General features: G+C 41.0%; 1 protein-coding gene across 2 annotated transcripts in view; it reads left to right on the top strand.

Annotated features, from left to right (window-relative positions):
• Positions 1-6,561: 6,561 nt before the first annotated feature.
• AR (androgen receptor) overlaps positions 6,562-21,377 on the top strand; it is a 293,861-nt gene continuing 279,045 nt past the window's right edge. For both annotated transcript variants that reach the window (XM_006082935.3, XM_023764658.1), the window contains exon 1: positions 6,562-9,187. In XM_006082935.3, coding sequence (XP_006082997.1) covers positions 7,656-9,187 — 1,532 coding nt within the window. In that variant the 5' untranslated portion in view covers positions 6,562-7,655. The remainder of the gene's footprint in view (positions 9,188-21,377) is intronic.

Raw genomic sequence — 21,377 nt, 5'->3', positions numbered from 1 at the left:
GTGTCCTGGATCAGGGTGGGGGTCCCCCTGGGGTGCCTGGCCTGCCTTGGTGAGGGGCTGATGGCTGTTTGCAGCTGGTCACACCCCCTTCAGGGTGGGGGTCCCCACTGGGGTGCCTGGCCAGCCTGGGTGAGGGGCTGAGGGCCATTTTCAGGCTGGCGGGCAACTGAAGGTCCCAGCCTCTTTTTTTTTCTTTTTTTTTTCTGGGATTTATTTACCTTCTCTAGCTGTCACTGTAGCTGAGAGCCAGCTCCAGCTCTGAGGCCGTTGCTGGCTGAAAGCAGGTATCTGGGTTTGTTTAGCTTCTATAATTGAAACTCTGTTGCCATCACTGGCGCTCTAAGCTCTGCGGCCCTGGCTGGCTGAAAGCAGGTACCTGGGGTTTGTTTAGCTTCTCTAATTGAAACATTGTTGCATCCGGAGCTCAGCGCTGGGCTGTGGCAGGTGGTGAACCTTGGCTTCCTCCATCACTGGAGCAAGCAAGCCTCCTGCTCGCTTCAGCTGCGTGGCTGCCAGCCGCCATCTTTGTTGGCAGTTAATGTGCATATCCTGCTGATTAGCCAATGGGAAGTGTAGTGGAGGTACGGTTAATTATCATGTTTGTCTATTATTAGATAGGATGTCATCAAAAAATTCAATAAAATATAAACATTAAAAATAAAATGATTGGCCATACGAAGTGTTGGTGAGGATGTGTAGGAACTGCTGATGGGAATGCTAAATAGTACTATCACTTTGGAGGACAATTTGGCGGTTTCTTAAAAAAGTAAATATACACTTACTCTGTGACCCACTCATTCTACTACTACATATATAAACAAGAAAAATGAAAGCATATGTCCATATAAAATTGTATGTATAAATGATGTATAAATATTCATAGCAGTTTTATTTGTAATAGCCCCACATTTTAAAGAACACAAATTCCATCAATAAGCAAATGGATAATCAAACTGTGGTACATTCATACAGCAGAAGAGTACTTAGCATTAAAAAAAGAACAAGATACTGATACACATAAGAGCTTGCATGGATATCAAGGGTATCATGTTGAGTGAAAGATGACAGACAAAAAATAGTGATGATTCCATTGATATGAAACTTTGGAAAATGAAAACTAATCTATAGTGACAAAAATCAGATGGCTGATTGCTAGAAGGGGAGTGTGGGGATGGGTAGAGAAAGGAAATAAAAAAGGGGAAATACTTTTGGAGTGAGAGATATTTTCACTTTATTGGGTGATGGTTTTATAAGTGTATGCATATGTCAAAAATTATTGATTGTACAACTTTAAATATGTGTAGTTTCTTTTATCTAAAAAATACTTTAATAAGGTTGTTTTTTTTCAAAATCCCTCTGGAATAGAAAGTCCAGAAATAGACCCACATTAATATATTCATGTGATCATTGACAGATAAGCAAAAGTAATACAATGTAGCCAAGACAAAGACAGTCTTTCCAACAAATGGTGCTGGAACAACTGGACATCACATGCAAATAAAAAAAAAGGAAAAAAAAAGGAATCTAGACACAGACCTTACATCCATCACAAAAAGTAACTCAAAATAAATCCAGACCTAAATGTAAAATGCAAAACTATAAAACTCCTATAAGACAACATAGGAGCAAACCTAGATGACCTTGAGTGTGGTGATGACATTTTAGATACAACACCAAAGGCATGATCCATGAAAGAAATAATTAATAAAAATAATTAAAATCTTATGCCCTGAAAAATACAATGCCAAGAGAATGAGAAGAGAAACCATAGACTGGTAGAAAATATCCACAAAAGACATATCAATAAAAAACTGTTATCCAAAATATTTTGAGAACTCTTAAAACTCAACAATAATAAAATGAACAGCTTGATTAAAAAATGGGTCAAAGATTGTAACAGACACTTCACCAAAGAAGATAATCAGATATCAAAAGTATATGAAAAGATGTTTTACATTATATGTCATCAAGGAAATGTAAATTTAAAAAAAAATGAGATACCACTACCAGAATGGCCCAAATCTGGAACACTGATACCACTAAGTGCTGATGAGGATGTGAGCAACAGAAACTCTCAGTCATTGCTTGTGGAAAAGAAAAATGCTACAGTCACTAGGAAGATAGTTTGGTGTTTTTTTTTTTTTGCAAAAATATACTTACTATAAAATACAGCAATTATGCTTCTTGGTATTTTAACACAAAGGAGTTAAAAACTTGTGTCCATACAAAAACCTTCACATGATGTTTATAGCAGTTTTATTCATAATTGCCCAAACTTAAAAGCAACCAGGATGTCAATCAGTAGATGAATGCATAAATATATTGTGGTACATCCAGAAAATAAAGTATTATACAGTGTTGAAAAATGAGCTATCAAGGCATGAAAAAACATAAAGGAAACTTAACTGTATATTAATAAGTGAATGAAGTCAATCTGGAAGGTTATATATTGTGTGATTCCAACTATAGGATATTCTGAAAAAGATAAAACTATGAAGACAGTAAAAAGATTAGTGATTTCCAGAGGGTGTGGGGGATAAATATGCAGAACACAGATTTTTTGGGCAGTGGACATACTTGGTATGATACCATAATGATAGATACATATCATATACATCTGTCCAAACATATAGGATGTATATCACCAAGAGAATCACTAATGTAAACAATGGACTTCAGGTATTATGATGCATCAATATAGGTTCATCAATTGTTACAAATGCACTGCTCTGGTAGCAGATGTTGATAATGAGGAAAGCTATGTACGTGTGGGTAGTAGGTATGTGGGAAATCTTTGTGCCTTCCACTCAGTTTTATTATAAGCCTTAAATTGCTCTAAAAATTGTCTTCATTTTTAAAAATCCCTGTCTTCTCAATGCAGAGCTGACTCTAGGAAAGTAAGAATGGAAGAGGGAGACCATTTACAGTGGTCCAGGTGAGAAGGGCCAGTGCCTTGAATTAGGTGGGCAGTGCCACAGATTAATAGAAATGGGAAGATTTGTGAGATATATAGGAAATAAAACCCACAGGACTTGGAGAATGTCCACCATTTTCCAAAGATCAGCTCATCTTCACTTTACAGAGGAAGGAGCTAGGGAAAATTCCATTAACAAAGACCCCTTGAAATTGCAGAGAAAGCTCATGGCAAAAACTTACTCTCAACTGGAATGTTCTGAAAGGACATCACTGGTTACTTACTTGCTAAAAATAAAAGGAAAGAAGAAGAATGGGGGGGTGAGGTAGGAGGTGGGCTAGAAAGGGTCAATAGGGAAAAAAGGAGACATATGTAATACTTTCAACAATAAAGATTTAAAAAAGAAAAAAGAAAGAAAGAGAAGAAAGGTGGTATGTACAAGCACATCCTATATAATAAAAGGGTAATATGCAAATTGACCCTAACAGTGGCATGACCAGAATGACGGCTCGACCAGTCACTATGAGGTGCACTGACCACCTCTCGGTCCCTTCCCCCAGCCGGCAGGCTCCCATCTCCTGATGGCAAATGGGGAACCAGGGGTGGGTGGCGGGGGACGTGGATGGTGCCAGGCCAAGGCCTCCGCCCTGCTGGTTGCCCCACACACAGAGGGCAACCCGCGGCGGGGACAGGTCCAGTAAGTGGGTGGGAATGGCCAACTTCTCAGTCCCTCGCCCCAGCCGGCTGGCAGGCTCCCATCTCCCGATGATGAACGGGGAAACAGGGGTGGGTGGCAGGGACTCAGGCAGTGCCAGGACAAGGCCTCTGCCCCTCTGGTCAAAGGGTGGGGCCCACACACAGAGGGTGACCTGCAGTGGGTGCAGGGCCAGTGAGCAGGAGGGAAACAGCTGACCTCTCAGTCCCTACCCCCACTGGTAGGCTCCCATTGCCTGATGGCGAATGGGGAACCTGGGGTGGGTGGCGTCAGGGGGCAGGGCTGGCTGTCAGCAGCCAGGAAAGACGGCCCTAATTGCAGGCCAGGCCTAGGAACTATACCCATGAACGAATTTCATGCACCAGGCCTCTAGTAATTTACATAATATTTTTCAACAGTCCTTCTTGATTTTAAAGCAAGGGCAGGAATATAAGATTTAAGATTGGAGATCACAGTTATAAACTCAAAATCAAATATATGCACCTATTATGTTCACAATAGTTAGTCTTTCCTGTCCATGATCTAAATGTTGATAGCATCACCTTTAAAAATTAAAATGTAACAAAGTGATCCTTCAGATTTGTATGTTTTCTTGTTTACAAAGTTGTTCCATATACATGATCTCCTTTAATTATCACATCAGTCTTTTGAGAATATATATTATTGGCCACTATTTTCTGATGAGAAAACTGTGAAAACAATTTTCATGCTGTGGAAGCAACATGAACTTTGGAATAATTCAAATTATTCCAAATGGGTTTGAATGTCTTTTGGCTGTCATTTCTTCAATGGGCAAATATTTATATTATTATTTCTCATCTTTTCTTTTCAGGTTTCTTTGTTTGTAACTACCCTCCTCACCTCTGTCAATTGGTCATTTTACTACCATTAGCAATCCCTTCCATACCTATCTTATAATAGGTGTAAACAAGAAGAAAACTCAAGTCACTCACAGCATTCTAAATTTCTAAGTGTTAGAAAAACCAAATTGTGCAGCCTCTATGTCCCCTTTTACCCCATTTTACAGAGCAAGAAACTGAAGCTGAGTGAGAAAAAGACTAGTTGTCAGTCTGTACACAAGCAGTTCTCATGGCTCTGAGACCTATGTTATTTCCATTTTACTTTCCTGCCAGCCCAGCTGGCCCAGTTACTTGTGAGCAACCTTAGTTAAAAGCTTTGGTGAAGCTAGAGGTTCCACCTATTATAATAGGTTTTCAAAGCATTTGCATTTCAATTACATATTCCTGTTTCCCATTACAATAGGGAATTGAGAATTAGTCTTGTTACAACCTGATATTTCCATGAATAGGCTGCTTCTTTACCATAAGGAGTGATTTGTGAGATTCCTCTCCAAGAAAAAGGGATCTATTTGGGATATATCCAGATAAGGTTGAGACCATTAAAATCCCAGGGGACAATTTTTCACCTCCTCAGATGAAAAGCTCTCAGGCCTTTGGGTTCTTTAAAGTTCAGTTATAGCCCTTTCCCAAGTGCCCTTGACATTGATGAGTCTAGCTAAAATATAAATGAGATGGAAGATTAGTTTAGGTTCTACTAATGTGGAAGATAGAACAAATTGTGTCCTTACTTCAGTGTCTTCATCTGGAAACTAGAGCTGACCATGCCCATTCTCCTCTGCCTTTAGGATTAAGTTACCTCCTTTGGTCAGGGTAAGTAAATACCTATGATGCTTGGCTATTAACAATATAAATATTTTGTAGAAGCCTGTAAAAAGTAGAAGAGGGCCTAAGTAAAATCTCCACAAGTCTGGGACAGACAGACCCAGCCCAAAGGTTTAAGAAATGTATAAGCTAGGGAAGCACAGAGCCCCTGTTGACTCAAAGGGAACCTCCTTCTCTATAGGTCTTACCTTTCCATACTATTTCATTCCCACCTGCCTCTCCATCTTTACACAGGGACTATGAGCAATTGCAGTATCCCTTGCCATCCTTCACTTCTGGCTGTCCATCAAGAGGAAGAAAAGCAGTCCTATGTAGGTTCCAGTCTTTGAGTAGTGCAGTTTTCAAGCTTAAAATATACAAAAAAAAATTGGAAAAAAGGGGTGCCTGTATATAAGCAAACGTCTGCAAAATCCTGGACAAAACTGAGATCCCTGTGCATGTGACATGTGTTTCTGGTGTTTGTGTGTTTGCCTGCTTATCTGGGTTATTTTGCCTTTGCACATCTGGATAGGTGAGAAGCTTATTGTTAGAGGCAATTCTAGACAGAGAAAAGGTAAGAAAAGAGGGTAGAGATGACCTCTGGTTTCCAGGCAGAGGGTTCCTAGAGCAACTGGTACCATGCCATGAAGCCCAATCTACCCCTATGGAGAAATCTGAAAGGTTTCAACAGGTATTTGCTGGATTGGCCATAGTTTGTTTACAATTTGCAGAAGACCCTCAAGTCAGCACTTCACAGTGAATATAATCCCTAGTTTAAGGAGCTGACACTCTTATTGCCCCTCCCACATGCTTACTGTATCTGTTTTGTGAATAGATTTAGGTAAATGTTGGCCCCTGGGAGTTCTGCTAACCCTATCCTCAAAATAAAGCTCCGGGTTAACACTTCAGGCCTGGCACCTAAAACCTGGTCCGGGAAAGCAGGAGATTTTCAGGGAGCTAAGGTCTTCCTGGGCTAAAGCGACTCTCTCTTGCCTTCACCACGCGGCCCCAGCACTTGTTTCTCCAAAACCACTTAGCATTAGTGGGCGGGGAGGAGACGGGAGGGGAGAAAAGGAAAGGGGAGGGGAGAAAAGGAAAGGGGAGGGGAGAAAAGGAAAGGGGAGGAGAGAAAAGAGAACGGGAGGGGAGGGAGAAAGGAGGTGGAAAGGCTTGGAGCCCGGCCTGGCGGGGGCGGGACCTAATTCGCAAAACTGTTGCTTTGCTCTCTATGTCCCCAGCGCCCCCTCTGAGATCCCAGGGAGCCACTGTGCTGGGAGAGCCAGAGGGTCCCGAGGAAGCTTGGAGGTAGAGGAGGCAGCAGAGGGAAAGTGACCAAGCTAGCCGCTCCAGTGAGGGACAGGAACCAAAGGGACGCCCCACGCCCCACGTCAGCCCCGGTTGGGCTCTGGAGACAGCCAACGCCTCTTGCTGTGCGGCGGCTTCGAAGCAGCCTCCCGGAGCTACCCTTTTCTCTTTGGTGAAGTTTTTAAAAGCTGCTAGAGATTCGGATGAAGTGAGGAAATTACGGGGTAGGGCTTACGGTTGCCTTTGTCTTTCTCCTTTCCACCCCTTCACCCCTTTCTGGGTTTCCTCTCTTGCTGCTGCCTCTGCCTGCTCCCCTCTGCCCGCTCCCCCACTTCGGTTGGCCCAGCCCGGCCAGCCCGAGTTTGCAGAGAGGTAACTCCCTTTGGCTGTGAGCAGACGAGCTAGCTCTGCGTTGCAAAGAGGGCTCTGGCGAGTCAGGCAATTTCAGAGACGCTACTGCACTGCATCCAGGACCTGGCTACTTAGGCGGCACTCGGGGTGAGCCCCCATTTCCCCCCAACATCCTCTCCACCTCGCCCTGCATGCCCTCCCCTCCCATCCAGTTTTCAGGACCAAAGATCAAAGGATGAAAAGACAATCAGGTCTTCAGTAGCCCAAAACAAAAACAAACAAAAAACATTCAAACCTGAACAAAACCAAAGGGGTGGGGGGAAGACCCACCCTGGTCCCTATTTGCACCTGCTTCAGTGGACATTTAATCTGGAAGACGGAGAGTCCTCTTCTCTTCTCTTCTCTCGCTCTCGTTCTCGCTCTCCTTTCAAGATTTGAGTATCTTTTGAATCTATCCTCCAAGTATTCAGGAATAGACTGTGAGCCTACCAGGGCAGACCTTGTCCAACGCGTGTTTTCACTGCACAAGACTTTGAAGCTGTCAGAGAGATTCTGTGTGGTCATTCCTGCAAGTTTCTTTCCCAGGAGCTTCCCGCAGGTGGTCTGCTAGCTGCAGTGACTACCGCATCACAGCCTGTTGAACTCTTCTCAGCAAGAGAAAGGGAAACGGCATAAAGGAATTAGGTGGAAGATTCAACCAAGCTCAAGGATGGAGGTGCAGTTAGGGTTGGGGAGACTCTACCCACGGCCACCGTCTAAGACCTATCGAGGGGCTTTCCAGAACCTGTTCCAGAGCGTGCGCGAAGTGATCCAGACCCCGGGCTCCCGGCACCCTGAGGCCGTGAGTGCAGCACCTCCAGGCGCCCAGTTGCAGCAGCAGCAGACCAGTCCCCGGCAGCAGCAGCAGCAGGGCGAGGATGGATCTCCCCAAGCCCAGAGCAGAGGCCCTCCAAGCTACCTGGCCCTGGAGGAGGAACAGCAGCCTTCACAACAGCAGTCAGCCCTGGCGGGCCACCCCGAGAGCAGCTGCATCCCGGAGCCTGGAGTCCCCTCAGCTGCAGGCAAGGGGCTGCAGAGGCAGCCGCCAGCACCTACAGAGGAGGATGACTCAGCTGCCCCATCCACGTTGTCCCTGCTGGGCCCCACTTTCCCGTGCTTAAGCAGCTGCTCCGCCGATCTTAAAGACATCCTGAGTGAGGCCGGCACCATGCAACTCCTTCAGCAGCAGCAGCAGCAGCAGCAGCAGCAGCAGCAGCAGCAGGAGGTGGTATCTGAAGGCAGCAGCTGTGGGAGAGCAAGGGAAGCCGCTGGGGCTCCAACCTCCTCCAAGGACAGTTACCTAGGGGACAGTTCTACCATCTCGGACAGCGCCAAGGAGTTGTGTAAGGCAGTGTCGGTATCCATGGGCTTGGGTGTGGAGGCATTGGAGCATCTGAGTCCTGGGGAACAGCTTCGAGGGGATTGCATGTATGCTCCTCTCCTGGGAGGTCCACCCTCTGTGCGTCCCACTCCTTGCGCCCAGCTGGCAGAATGCAAAGGTTCTCTGCTGGATGACTGCCCAGGCAAGGGCACTGAAGAGACTTCTGAGTATTCCCCATTCAAGGCAGTTTACCCCAAAGGGCTGGAAGGCGAGAATCTGGGCTGTTCTGGCAGCGGTGAAACGGGAGTCTCTGGAACACTTGAGCTACCATCCACCCTGTCTCTCTACAAGTCTGGAGCACTGGAAGAGGCAACGACTTATCAGAGTCGCGAATACTACAACTTTCCAATAGCCCTGGCCGGGCCTCCGCCTCCTCTGCCTGCTCCCCATCCTCAAGCCCGCATCAAGCTGGAGAACTCGCTGGACTATGGCAGTGCCTGGGCAGCCGCGGCAGCGGCACAGTGCCGCTATGGGGACCTGGCGAGCCTGCACGGCGGGGGTGCAGCGGGACCCAGCTCAGGCTCACCCTCAGCCGCTACCTCCTCTTCCTGGCACACTCTCTTCACAGCGGATGAAAGCCAGTTGTATGGGCCCTGTGGCGGAGGTGGTGGCGGCAGCACAGGCGAGGCAGGGGCTGTAGCCCCCTATGGCTACTCTCGGCCACCTCAGGGGCTATCGGGCCAGGAAGGCGAATTCTCCCCATCTGATGCGTGGTATCCTGGCGGCATGGTGAGCAGAGTTCCCTATTCAAGTCCTAGTTGTGTCAAAAGCGAGATGAACCCCTGGATGGAGAGCTACTCTGGATCTTATGGGGACATGCGGTAAGTTTCTCCATTTAGAAATGTCTTTCAGCCTTGAGTCAGTATGCGTTCTGGGGTATATATTCTCTTCCTCGCGTGAACATTCTACCACTGAGAGAGCCCTAGAAGATTCCATAGAGAGGGCTGCCCTAAATGGGGAGCTTTACCTGGACTCTAGGCCTACCTAAGATTTTACCTTAGTGCTCTGAACCCCCACTGTGAGCCCCAATCACTGCCTTTAAGTCCCTGGGTGCTGGTTCCTGCCCTTCCAAATTCCATAACAATTCTCTACTCCCAGCCTCCTAAAATCCTTGCTGCCTCCCCAGGGCTCCAAACTTAAATCCAGTTGCAAGGGCCACCACCAGAAATAAAGCCCTAAGCCCTACACTAATTTTTCTCCTCCACTCCCCCAAATCTGTGAACATGGACAAAGTATGGGCAGTTTCTCCTATTAGAGTCTGTTGCAGTTTGCCCTCCAGCCTGTGGCAGTCCTGGCAGGTTAGAGGAAAAATGACTGGCCCAAGCTTTTCTCAGCCCGCCTCCTTCAAAGACATAAAATGGAGTGTGAGATTAGGGGGAACAAGATGGTCTCTGAGTTCTAAAAACTCTATGAAGAAGGGGCGAAGTTCCTTCCCTGGCAACAATTAAGGACATGCCCTAGGACTGGAGGTCAGCACAGAGAATCTAACCAGGCAGGATTAGAGAGCAGGCAAAGGTAGAGGAAAACCAAAGGACAACTTTCTTAGTGAACACTGGGCAGGATTTGCCCTCACAAGTTACACAGGTTAACTATGTTGGAAGTAACTGCTTGTTTTTTGTTTTTTTTTTCTTGTGGATTATAACGAACCCATAGTCCTCTACTTCAGGTTTGCATCAGATCTATAAAGAGGAGAATGTTCTTTTAGAAAATAATTTAACCACACTTGCATCTGATTTATAAGTGTTGGGAAAAGTTTTAAAGGATTTCCGTGTGCTCAGAAATCTGCTTTTAGGCTCTTCAATATATTCCTTCATTTTAGGAACATTTTCAAATATGAGCTGTTACCTCTAACAAACTGAATAAGAACTGTTAGGGACCTGTGAGTTATAATCTTGCCCAAAAATTTTACTTAGAAAATGAGAAAAGTGGCAGTCAATTTCATCTTGCTTATTATAACTTCTTCCTTACCAAAGTTGTTTATCTTTTTGCAGACCATGTTGATGATTTTTGCCCCAGCAAATGGAGATATTAGTATATCCTGGTGAGGGAGGGAATATATTGACTGGAGAACTAACTCCTCAGGTTTGTTGGGTACTGATATCCCCCATGGACTTGTTGTGTATTGTTCTGCATTTTCTATAGCTGTGACTATATCTGTTACAAAATTTCTTTGGCAACTTAAAGTCAACAATTTGCCTTCTTTCACTGATGCTTTTGTTCTTGGAAGGTTGATAGTATAGTGTTAGAAAAGAGAGGGGAGGATAGAATTTCATAAAATATTTTCTGGGCTATTGAAGAAACAGCTTCTTACCAGGCTTTACATGCCATTAGCGTTTTTTAAGGTTTGGCTTACAGGATTTTTAAAGGGTTTATTTATAGTGTCAAAGTCTTTTCTTGTTAATTGGGGGGATTTTGTTTGTTTTTATTTTTGTGAGGTGGTTATACTGTGGCATAAAAGTTATTTTCCATTTTATAAGAACAGATTTACTTGGTAGGGTTAACTTGATTTTGAAGGGCTGTAGCTAGTCAGCGAGCCCTCTTCTTCTATGAACTTTTCTGGGGCAGAGGATGTCAAAGGTACTTCTTGACCTACTATTGTGCTAAACCCAGTCACTGGAACCTTCCCTCTTTTGCATGCCTCCTCCAACTAACTCAGTTAACAGGGAGTAAATGAGTGATTCCACATATTTTTTGAGGAATAGGTATCTTCCAAGAAATAACCTGAAATTTTCAGGAAGTGGTTATCCAGAGCAAAACGTTTTTACAGGTGTGCAGTAAGGTAGGTAGGTGATTTTATCCCAGGCCTCAATAGAAAAACCTCTCTATTAGAAAGACCTGCTTAAAATAATGACCTGAACTAATGAGGATTTTTCAGTATCCAAACAAAGTACAAAATTATTGAATCTTTCCTGGTTTCTGATTGCTGCACTGGTTTGGGAGTCTAGTGCAAAGGAAAACTGTTGTTTCTGTCCTGTGGGTTGACAAAGAATTTTCATTTCTAAAATATAGAAAATCCTTGATTCAGTTTTTTTTAAAATACCAATTTCATCAGAATGCAACCAATCCCAATCTAAAAATAGACATTTTCTTATTTTTTCTTTCTTCCCCTCACTTTGTAGAGGCATAATTTGGTAAAAGGCAAGGGTCTGGTTTTTTTGTTTGTTTGTTTTTGTTTGTTTTTAAAGCCAAACCCAGAGCTTCCACCTTCTCTGCATTGCATGTATTATAGACCAATTTTGAGTTAAAAATCTCAAAATTCTAGAGGCCTCCAATAACCTATTGGATTTCTCCCTTTTCCAATTGTGCTTGTGTGTTCATATACATTAGTTAATTGTAAGGGTGGAAATTTTTAAAACTTTAGTAACTTCTGGAATAGCTATGTTTTTATATATCTACAGTGTTTCTGGGGAGAGAAGAGAGGCTGAAGGTGGTCTTTATTTTCTTATTAAATTTACCATGTGGTTTGAACAGAAGGAATCATAAAAAAGTGATGCAGCTTGTGTGCAACCCTGGTGATATTTTATGGAACTGTCCTCTTTCAGAGATCAAACAAGACTAAAACTTTGTTAATTGACCACTGTCCCATTTGACAAAAGTAGGGCCCTTTATATTCTGGAAAATAGCACAATATGACAAATATTTATTCTTGGGAGATAAGGCTTAGGGGAGCCTGTCCAGGAATTAGAGTTGGGGTTTAGATAAATTGTCCAGATGCAAAAAGAAACTTTAAATTTTCTCTTGGTATTTGGTTCTGGTCTTCATAAGAACTAGTATTTTAGTGGTGCTTCAAGATTGGCAAATCCTGTCATGCTCTATTAGTTATTTCAAAATAAGTCATTTTATTAACTCCCCTTTCCATCTCTTTCCCCTCCTCAGTTATCAAGCAGATTTTTATGACTGTCTTTCATGGAGCAGTTTGTCTGTTTTGTACAGCAGAATTTTGCTTGGGGATCAAGATAGATTGACACTTTTTGTCCGGAGGCCTTGAACCAGTATCTTGGGGGAAAATCCTTTACCCATGGTCAGCAAATCACTGCTGAGTTCTGTCTGGGCACCAGTAATCAGAACCCAAGGACAAAATAGCCACACTGGCTGGTACTCCATTTTGAAATATGTGCAAAATGTAGCGATGGAAGGTTCCTTTTGGTTGTCCACAGAGTATTTCTCTCAGTTTGGCCAAAGATTAACATAAGTGAGAGATATTTTCAAAGAACATTACAGCCTTCCAGTTGCAGGGTCACTTTGTGGTGCCTTCTTGCCAGTGCTAATTTTACTTCATTAGCCTTATATTCTTTCAGCTGTAAACTTTAATATAATGTATTGAATTTGCTGGAGCATTTAATTTTGTTTTTTAAAAGTGCCTTTCCTCCCTGTAGTAATTTTATCATCTGGTATACATATACTAACTTAAAACAAGTCATTCTTTGGCCTCCTTACTCTTACTTCTACTGTGGCTGCTCTTGGTGGAGTTAGGGGCATAGACAATTTTATTATTTTTTATGGTGCTATGGGTTTCATTCGGACTCTACTCAAGAGGGAGCTTAAAGCTGTTGGGTGTAGCAAGTAAAGGGCTTATTTTATACCCAAATCAGAAAACATGATTCTGAAACATAAAAAGGAAACAAAAATCAAGTTTTGTGAGTTTGGTAGGAGAGGAAGAAGGAAACCTCTCTCCATCCCCTACCTAATTCCACCATTTTCTTAGTTTGCAGCTTCCTCAAGTGCTGCCTATATCCCTGATTTTCTTTCTTCCTACTCCTTTCTTGCTTTTGACATTGAAATATACGTCCTACTTTTCAGATTATTTTTCTCATTATTCCTATAGATTGCTCCTAAATAATTTTTTTTTAATTTAAGAGTAACAAATCAGATCAACCTCAACTCCTCTCTTTTAAGATTAGTTGACTTAAAGTAATAGCAAAATGAATAGCTGGGCTTTTTTATCTTAAAGTTAGAACCTGATTCAACAATTGCTGAGGGAGTTGAACTAGATAGCTTGAGGTGAGGACTTGGCAATTTATTGAAGTATTTTGCTGGCTACTGTCTCTGAATCTCTCTCTCTCTCTATTGATTTTTGTTTTTCTGTGTCTATTGGTAATTTTGGCAACCTTTTCTCAAAGCCTGAGAAGAACTGGGCCCTCTCCCTTCTGAGACTGCTCTGCCTGGATCAAATCACCAAAGTGCTGTCACAAGCAGTACCTAATGTGCATATGAGGATGCTTGCTATAAGTGACTGGCTGGGCTTATATTTAGAATTATAAATTAATAATTTGAAAACAAAGAAAGATATTAAAATAAATTATAGTACCTCATGCCGAAACTGGTTTGGCTCGGTGGATAGAGCGTCAGCCTGTGGACTGAAAGGTCCCGGGTTCGATTCTGGTCAGGGGCATGTACGTTGGTTGCGGGCACACCCCCAGTGGGAGATGTGCAGGAGGCAGCTGGTCGATGTTTCTCTCTCATCGATGTTTCTGGCTCTCTATCCCTCTCTCTTCCTCTCTGTAAAAAATCAATAAAATATATGAAAAAAAAAAAGCCGAACCAGTTTGGCTCAGTGGATAGAGCATCGGCCTGCGGACTGAAGGGTCCCAGGTTCGATTCCGGTCAAGGGCATGTACCTTGGTTGCAGGCACATCCCCAGTAGGGGCCGTGCAGGAGGCAGCTGATCTATCTCTCCCATCGATGTTTCTAACTCTCTATCCCTCTCCCTTCTTCTCTGTAAAAAATCAATAAAATATATTAAAAAAAAATAAATTATAGTACCTCAGACTTCCCTTGTCAGCATTCTCTCAAGTTTTGAGATGTTGAATTCAGAGTAAGTTATTCTCATCCTAAACTCAAATCTGACTCTTTTCATTGCTTGTAAAGTTATATACAGAATTATGAAAGCTCATATTTATATTGCACTCTTTTCAAAGGAAAGACCCAATGTCTTCCAATTTATTCACTAGCACTCATGTATATTTGAGTAGGCCAGGAGGTGCTTAGTGAACACCCTCTTGCCAGTTGAAGAAATAGAAATAGTTGCATTTTCTATAACATTGTGTACCATGTGGGTAAAGCTCTGTAGAGCAGCATTTCAGCTTTTTTCTTGAAGCTTCTCACCTGACAAATACTTTTTTAGATTGTTGCTCAGTAAGGATACTTTCAATGGCTGCTGCATAGAGATGATAGACTGAATTATGCATAATTCCCTGCACACTCATGGGTGTTGCCACCTCTTCTCTCTCACACCAATTCCTGCTGCCAACTTGTTAGCCACAGCAGGGTTGAGAGTGGCTAATCTAGAGAAGCTTATAACTCCAAAGTGCTGATTACTTGAGAATGCTGCCAATTTAAATCATGCAGCATCTGAGTTCTATTTTTTAATAACAGCTTTTTTGAGACATAATTCACAATGTATATAATCCAGCCATTAAAAGTTCAAAGAGTTTTAGTATATTCATAATTAGGTGACCATCACCACAGTCAATTTTAGAACATTTTAATCACTTAGCAGTCAACTCCCCTCCCCCAACTCTGAGCAGTTCCCAACTACAGGCCTACTTTTGGTCTCTATGGATTTGCTTATTCTAACATTTCTTATAAATGGAATTATACAGTGATCTTTTGTGACTGGCTTCTTTCATGTACATGAATAATAATTTCAGTGTTCATCCATATTGAGGCACATATCCATATTTAATTATTTTTAATAACCAAATAATGCTCCATTATATGGATGTACCACACTTCATCTATCCATTCATCAATTGACAGACATTTGAGTTGTTTCTACCTTTTGGTTATTATCAATAATACTGAAATGAACAGTCATGTACAAGTGTTTTTTTTGTGAACATATGTTTTCAGTACTTTCGGTTACATACCTAGGAGTGGAGTTTCTGGGTCATATAATAACTCTTTTGAGGAACTCTGAAACTGATTTCATAAATAGCTGCACCATTTTATAATACCACCAGCAATATAGGAAGTTTCCAAGTTCTCTATATCTTATTAATACTGTCTTTTTAATTATAACTATCCCAGTGGGTGGGATGTGGTATCTCAAAGTGGTTTTGATTTGTATATCCTTTTAAAATTGTTTAAATCATTTCTATACAAAAAACTGACCAAAGAGATAAGAAAGGCAAACTAGGCCAAAGAAATAACTAGCTATGTTTGGCTTATGTTTAGCTTTATGTAAACAGCTAGAGTCATAATTTTGTTTTTATACGTTGTCCTTTGGATAACGTAAATGCCGCCACACCTTCTGGTGTGTATTTCTAGATGAGGAAATGGTTCATTTACTTTCAAATAGTTTGGGCTTCTTTTTGGGACTTCATTCCATAACCATGAAGCAGAGATAAAATTCACCAATAAAGGAACTGTACTCTGGCCTCATTAACACTTTAGGCTAAGGGCATATCTAATCAGCTACAGTTATTGTGTCCTGATAATGGTAAGTGAACTGTAGGCCACTGAACAAAATATCATACTGTGATGTAGCTGTCTTTAGAGATGACCCCAATAAAGTTATTTTTAAAAACATACCCATCAATCTACTACTTTTCATTAAGCAACTGCTATCTGTGTGCTAGGAGGAGATCAGGGTAAAGGGGACATGATTCAAAAAAACCTTGAGGTCACTGCCCTCAATGAGCTTATAGTTATTTATGGTTTGGATTTTTAAAATGTATGCCTTCCAAAAAGAAATTGATCAAAGTAGGCTGGAGTGGCTGAAGTGTATCTGCCTTTTATCCTTTATGGATTCGGTGGGGACATGATTAAACTCAAGCAATAGATTATAGGTCTTGATGGATATTTCAAATACCAGAAGGAGGTACTTCGGAAAAGACAATGAAGAGTGAGCCAGATTAGTAGTTTGGAATCTATTTCTGCTGTTTTTCACAGTGTCACCCCAGTCAAGTTAGTTACTACTTTCTTCCTTAGTTCCTTTGGCTATATCTTTGCTTTTGTTAGAAACATATTTTGATGTATTTGACTATCAATATCTGAAATACATGAGGAATTAATTAAATTAAGGGGATTGATGGGTCTAAGTTTGGCTTGAGAGCCAATGAAGATGCCCAGTGTGGTGGTCAGATCAAGAATTACTCAAAGTTTCCTTTGAACATGATGGTTTGCTTTGAGGTTCTGTATAAATGGGGTTTCAGGCTGTTGGTTAAGTGACTGAAGTGACAAGACAAATAAAACAATTCTTGGGGTAAGAGGGGCATGAAAACCTTTTTGTAAAATAAAATTAGACGATATTGCTTTTTTTTTTTAATGACTTAACCTCTAATCATGGGCTATTTTCTGCAGATTGAATTCTCTTCTTTGCTTATAGAACTGTAATCCCACTATCTGTCCACTAGGGGGACTGCAAGCGTCCTGCAGCAGAATTTTCTTGGGAATGGTTGGCCTCTTTTGGTGGATTCAAGACATCACAGGCTAACTTGAGCCAGAACTTATGTATTTAGTACCAAGGCAATAAATAAGCTACTGTAGTACTTACTATTTTATCTGAGATGTTCTTTTGCAAAGTGAAAAACATTTTTAGTAACACTGTTTGACTTATTGATACCTTTTCCAAATGTGGTGCAGGGAACAGTGACATTGGACATATTCTAGTAGCACTTTACAGTTTACAGAGCAGTTTCATATTCTGTTATTGCATTTAATCCTCATTTTATACCTTATACAAGTATCCAGGTTTCATGGTATTGTAATATTCTTCATACTATTATAATGCTTTTATTCCCATTGTAAATATTATGTTCAGAGAAAGTAGGTAACATGTCTAAAGTCAAACAGCTTCAAAGTGGCCGAGATGGGATTTCAGCCCCACTCTCTTCCTTAAATCAATTGTTCCTATTTCTTTTATCACACAACCCTCTCACCTCATAGATTAAAAATAGGGAGATTATGAGAGACAAAAAACCTTAACTGGTATCAATAATAAAAACTAGTGAAGCTCTTAAGGATTCAGGGTGGTTCTCTTTTTCACTAACCAGACTGATGGATTGGGTTGTATGGAAGTTCTGGGTACCAGTAACCTTGCCATCCTACTTTATAGCCTGTGCTTGTTCAACAAATATTTATTGAGCATTATATGCCAAATTTATACTAGGTACTGGTGACAAGGCAATCAATAAGGCAGACAAAAATTCCTCCCCTTGTGGAGTCTACAGTTTAGTGAGAGGAGGCTTGTAGATATGTCAAAGAGTGATATGTGTCATGAAGAGTAACAACACAGTGTGGGGGATACAGATTGATAGTGTAAGGGACCAGTTCATTTATTCACTCATTCATTCACTCATTCATTCATTTATAATTGATGTCCTCCATTCCCCCCCCCCCTTTACACCTCTCCACCCAGTCCCCCTGGACCATTTTATATTTGTCGGTCATGGAATGCCTTATTGAGAAGGTGATATTTGAGCAGAGATCTGAAGGAAGTGAACTATAGGGATATCTGGGGTTACAATATTCCAGATACAGGTAACCACAGGTACAAAAGGTCTGAGGAAGGAGCAAATTTGGTGTGACGAAGGACATACCGCAGGGAGACTTCTAAGGCCGCTTTAAGTAACTGAAGAATAATAAAAGAGATCAGAGTTCATGAAAGGCATCATAGGTTTTTGTTAGGACTTTGCTTTTTTTTATTTTGATATGGGGAGCCATTGGAAAGTTTTGAGCAGAGGAGTAATATGATCCAACATATTTTTAGCAGGATCCTTCTTTTTCATGTTATATACCACTGTTTGATTTTTTAAATACATTTATTGGTTTACTTATTGTCTGTGTGGAGAAGAGGCTGCAGGAGCAAGAGGAAAGCAAGGAGATGAGGCTACTGTAGTGATCCAGGTGAGAGATGATGGCAGCTTAGACCAGGGTGGTCTTGTTGGAGGAGATGAGAAGTGGCTGGATTGTGGATGTGTTTGATGGTAGAGGTGACAACATTTACTGACAGATTAGATACTTGTTGTGAGAAAAAGAGAGGAGCCAAGGCTGATTGTTAAACTTCTGATCTGAGCAATTTAAAAAGTGTAATTACCATTTACTGAAATGGTGAAGATTGTAGGCAGAGCAAATATGTATGTGGGTGATTATGAATCAAGAGTTTGGTTTTGGATGTATAAAGTTTGAGTTATCTGGTGAACATCCTGATAGCTTATTTTAAGTTTTCATGCAGTGCCCACAGCTTTCCTCTTCTTCAAGATGATTAAAATGGACCTTAGATATCACCTAGGCCTTTGGCACCTTCTTCCCCTTCTCCTTTTACTTTATAGCATTGTAGAGATGGGTAGCATCTTGTCCATGGTAAAACAAGTTGGCAACAGAATTAGAGCACAAACTCAGTTCTCCTGGATTCCAACTTGGTGCTTTTTTTCCCCTCAGTGTTATTCACTTAGGGAAAAGAGTGAGTCTTCTTCTTGCCCAAACCTTAAACCAGGTAATTAAACTAAAGAGTGAATAAAAGAACTAGAGTAACACACAAATTGACTATTGTCTCCAATAAACCACAATATTATTATTATGTTTTTACTGAACTGCATACAAAAATAATGTATCCTTGAAAAACATAGTAAGCAGATCAAAACTAGAACCTACTGAGAATCTTAACAGAAATGTCCTGACATTGTAGGATACTAGAGTTCATGGAACCTGAGAATTCATCTTGTCCAGTTAGGTCCTTCTATGGCTGAAGTGCCTTAGGCACAGAGATGGAAAGGAACTTGACCAAAGTCACAAGTAAAGCTAGTGTCTTTCAGTCAAAGCCTGTTCTGGGGGTTAGCTATCTGTTGCTTCCTTGAAAAAGTTTATGTTGGTAATGTGATTCCTCACTCAAAACAAAGAATTGTAATAATAGCAATAATAATGATAGCACAGTAAATGCTATCATAGGTTGATTCATAACCATCCACATACATATTTGCTCTGCCTACTTACTGTGCTATCATTTCAATATCTTACATGGATTAACTCATTCAATTCTCATAACAACTTTGGTAAATAGGAAACCCAAAGAGGTTAAGTAACGTGCCCAAAGGTCACACCGCTAGGAAGTAGCAGAGCTTGTGCACACATCCAGGAAGTATGGCTAGTAACTAGGAGGTTCTAACCACTATATACTACCAGAAGCTTTTCAAATTAGCCAGCTGTTTACCTCTACTATCCCAATAGACTGGTGACTGAGGTGACCTCATTATGCACTGCCCTAATATAATCTACTGATCCTCACCAAGTAGCTGAATGTGTGGGGATTAAAGTAGAGGTGGAGTGACACAAAGCGGGGGGTGGGGGTGGGGTGATGATGAAAACAATTTGATAATTTACAATAGGGATTGGAAAGAAAAAACTGTAGAAATTATTGAAAAAGGCTTAGGGATCCAAAGGTCATTGAAAATCTCAAAGTCCACCACAAACCTGGGCATTATTATGCCTCTTAAATAGGAGAGCTACCAAGGTAAGAACAATGAAATAGCCATTTTTTTTTGAGTTAGGGACTCTTTTATGTGTTTTACATATGGTAACTCATTTAATTCTCAGAACAAATCCCTGAGTTATGTATTATTATCATTCTCATGTTACTGGTAAGGAAGTATGCACAGAATAATTACATAACATTCCCATTACTATAGAACAAGTGGAAAAGCAAATATTCGAATCTAAGCAGTTCAGATCCATAAGTTATATTCTTTTCCACTACATTTAGGGAAAGGAGTCCTACTCCTATTACACATTTTTTAATACCAAAAAATTCTGCCTGAACTTCAAACATTGGGCAACTCTTTTTTTTTCTTTTAAAAAAATTGTTGACACTATTACAGATGCATCTCTTACCCTTAAAATACAGCAGCTTCTTTTAAAGTCTTTTACTTGAAAAAGTATGTACCTACAGTCACATGGTGAGTAATTAGCAGAACCAGAGCTTGAACTTGAGACTCCAGATTGCTAGACCTTTTTGCATTTTATCACTCAGGATCCCTTCAAATACTAACTTGTCTCCCTCTGTTCCTCCTTCTGAATCACACTAACCCTTAATCTTTTTATAAAGTTAACTTTCTCCATCAACAAGATTGAACAGAGAATGGGGATAATAATCAGAAAATCTCTCTCCTTCTAGATATTGGACAAATGAAGACAAATGTCAGCATATGGGATTTGCCCTAAATAAGAAGGGGAACTTCCAGTACTTGCCCAAACTGGTTATGCAAGATGCCACAGGAAGTCATAAATGTGGTTGTCAGATGACATTTTTGTTACTGTGGAAATGGAAGCAAGCTACTATGAAAGTCTTTTTAAAGACTTTAAAAAAAGGTTTTTTAAAGATTTTTTTTAAAAAAGAAGGTGCAATTTTGCCACTCACAAAAACAACTACTTAGACATTGCTTTTGCAAATTGGCAGTACATAAGAAAAAGCATCTTTCTAAACTTGTCATTTCGTGACACCTCTGAAGTACTGTCCAACCTCTAGATGAAGTCATTTAAACTGAGAGTTGGGAATAAAGATGAAAACCCTGATATTTAGGTGACAAAAGATTCCAAAACAGGTGAGAATTATAATAACACATAACTCAAGGATTTGTTGTGATAATTAAATGAGTTACCATATGTAAAACACATAAAAGAGTCCCTAAATCCAAAAAAAAATGGCTATTTCATTTTTCTTACCTTGGAATCCTTTCTTACCTAAATATCAGGGTTTCCTATTTGGGTCTGTTTACTCCTTCCATTTCATCTTTGTTAAAAAAAAAAATAGAAAGGCTAGCAAGTGTGTAGTCTGTGGGAGTTTCCAGTTGTTCATTTGAAAAACCTGCTTGATCAGCCTTTTAAATAAAAAAGTCCAAATTATACTGAAATATTTTCAGTCACCAACTACCTAATAATAGACCTAAAATGTTAACCATGTTCATATTTTCAGATGATGTGTCATTTGCTTTGGACATTTGCTGGGCCTTGCTGAGGTGCTGGATTGAATTGAAATATAACAGATCAGATATGGAATTAAATAGGGTGGGCTCT

The sequence above is a fragment of the Myotis lucifugus genome, unplaced genomic scaffold (genome assembly GCF_000147115.1).
Source record: "Myotis lucifugus unplaced genomic scaffold, Myoluc2.0 scaffold_4, whole genome shotgun sequence".
In the NCBI taxonomy this organism is placed as follows: Eukaryota; Metazoa; Chordata; class Mammalia; order Chiroptera; family Vespertilionidae; genus Myotis; species Myotis lucifugus.
Note: the sequence above shows the minus strand (reverse complement) of the source record. Positions and strands in the feature narration are given on the sequence as shown.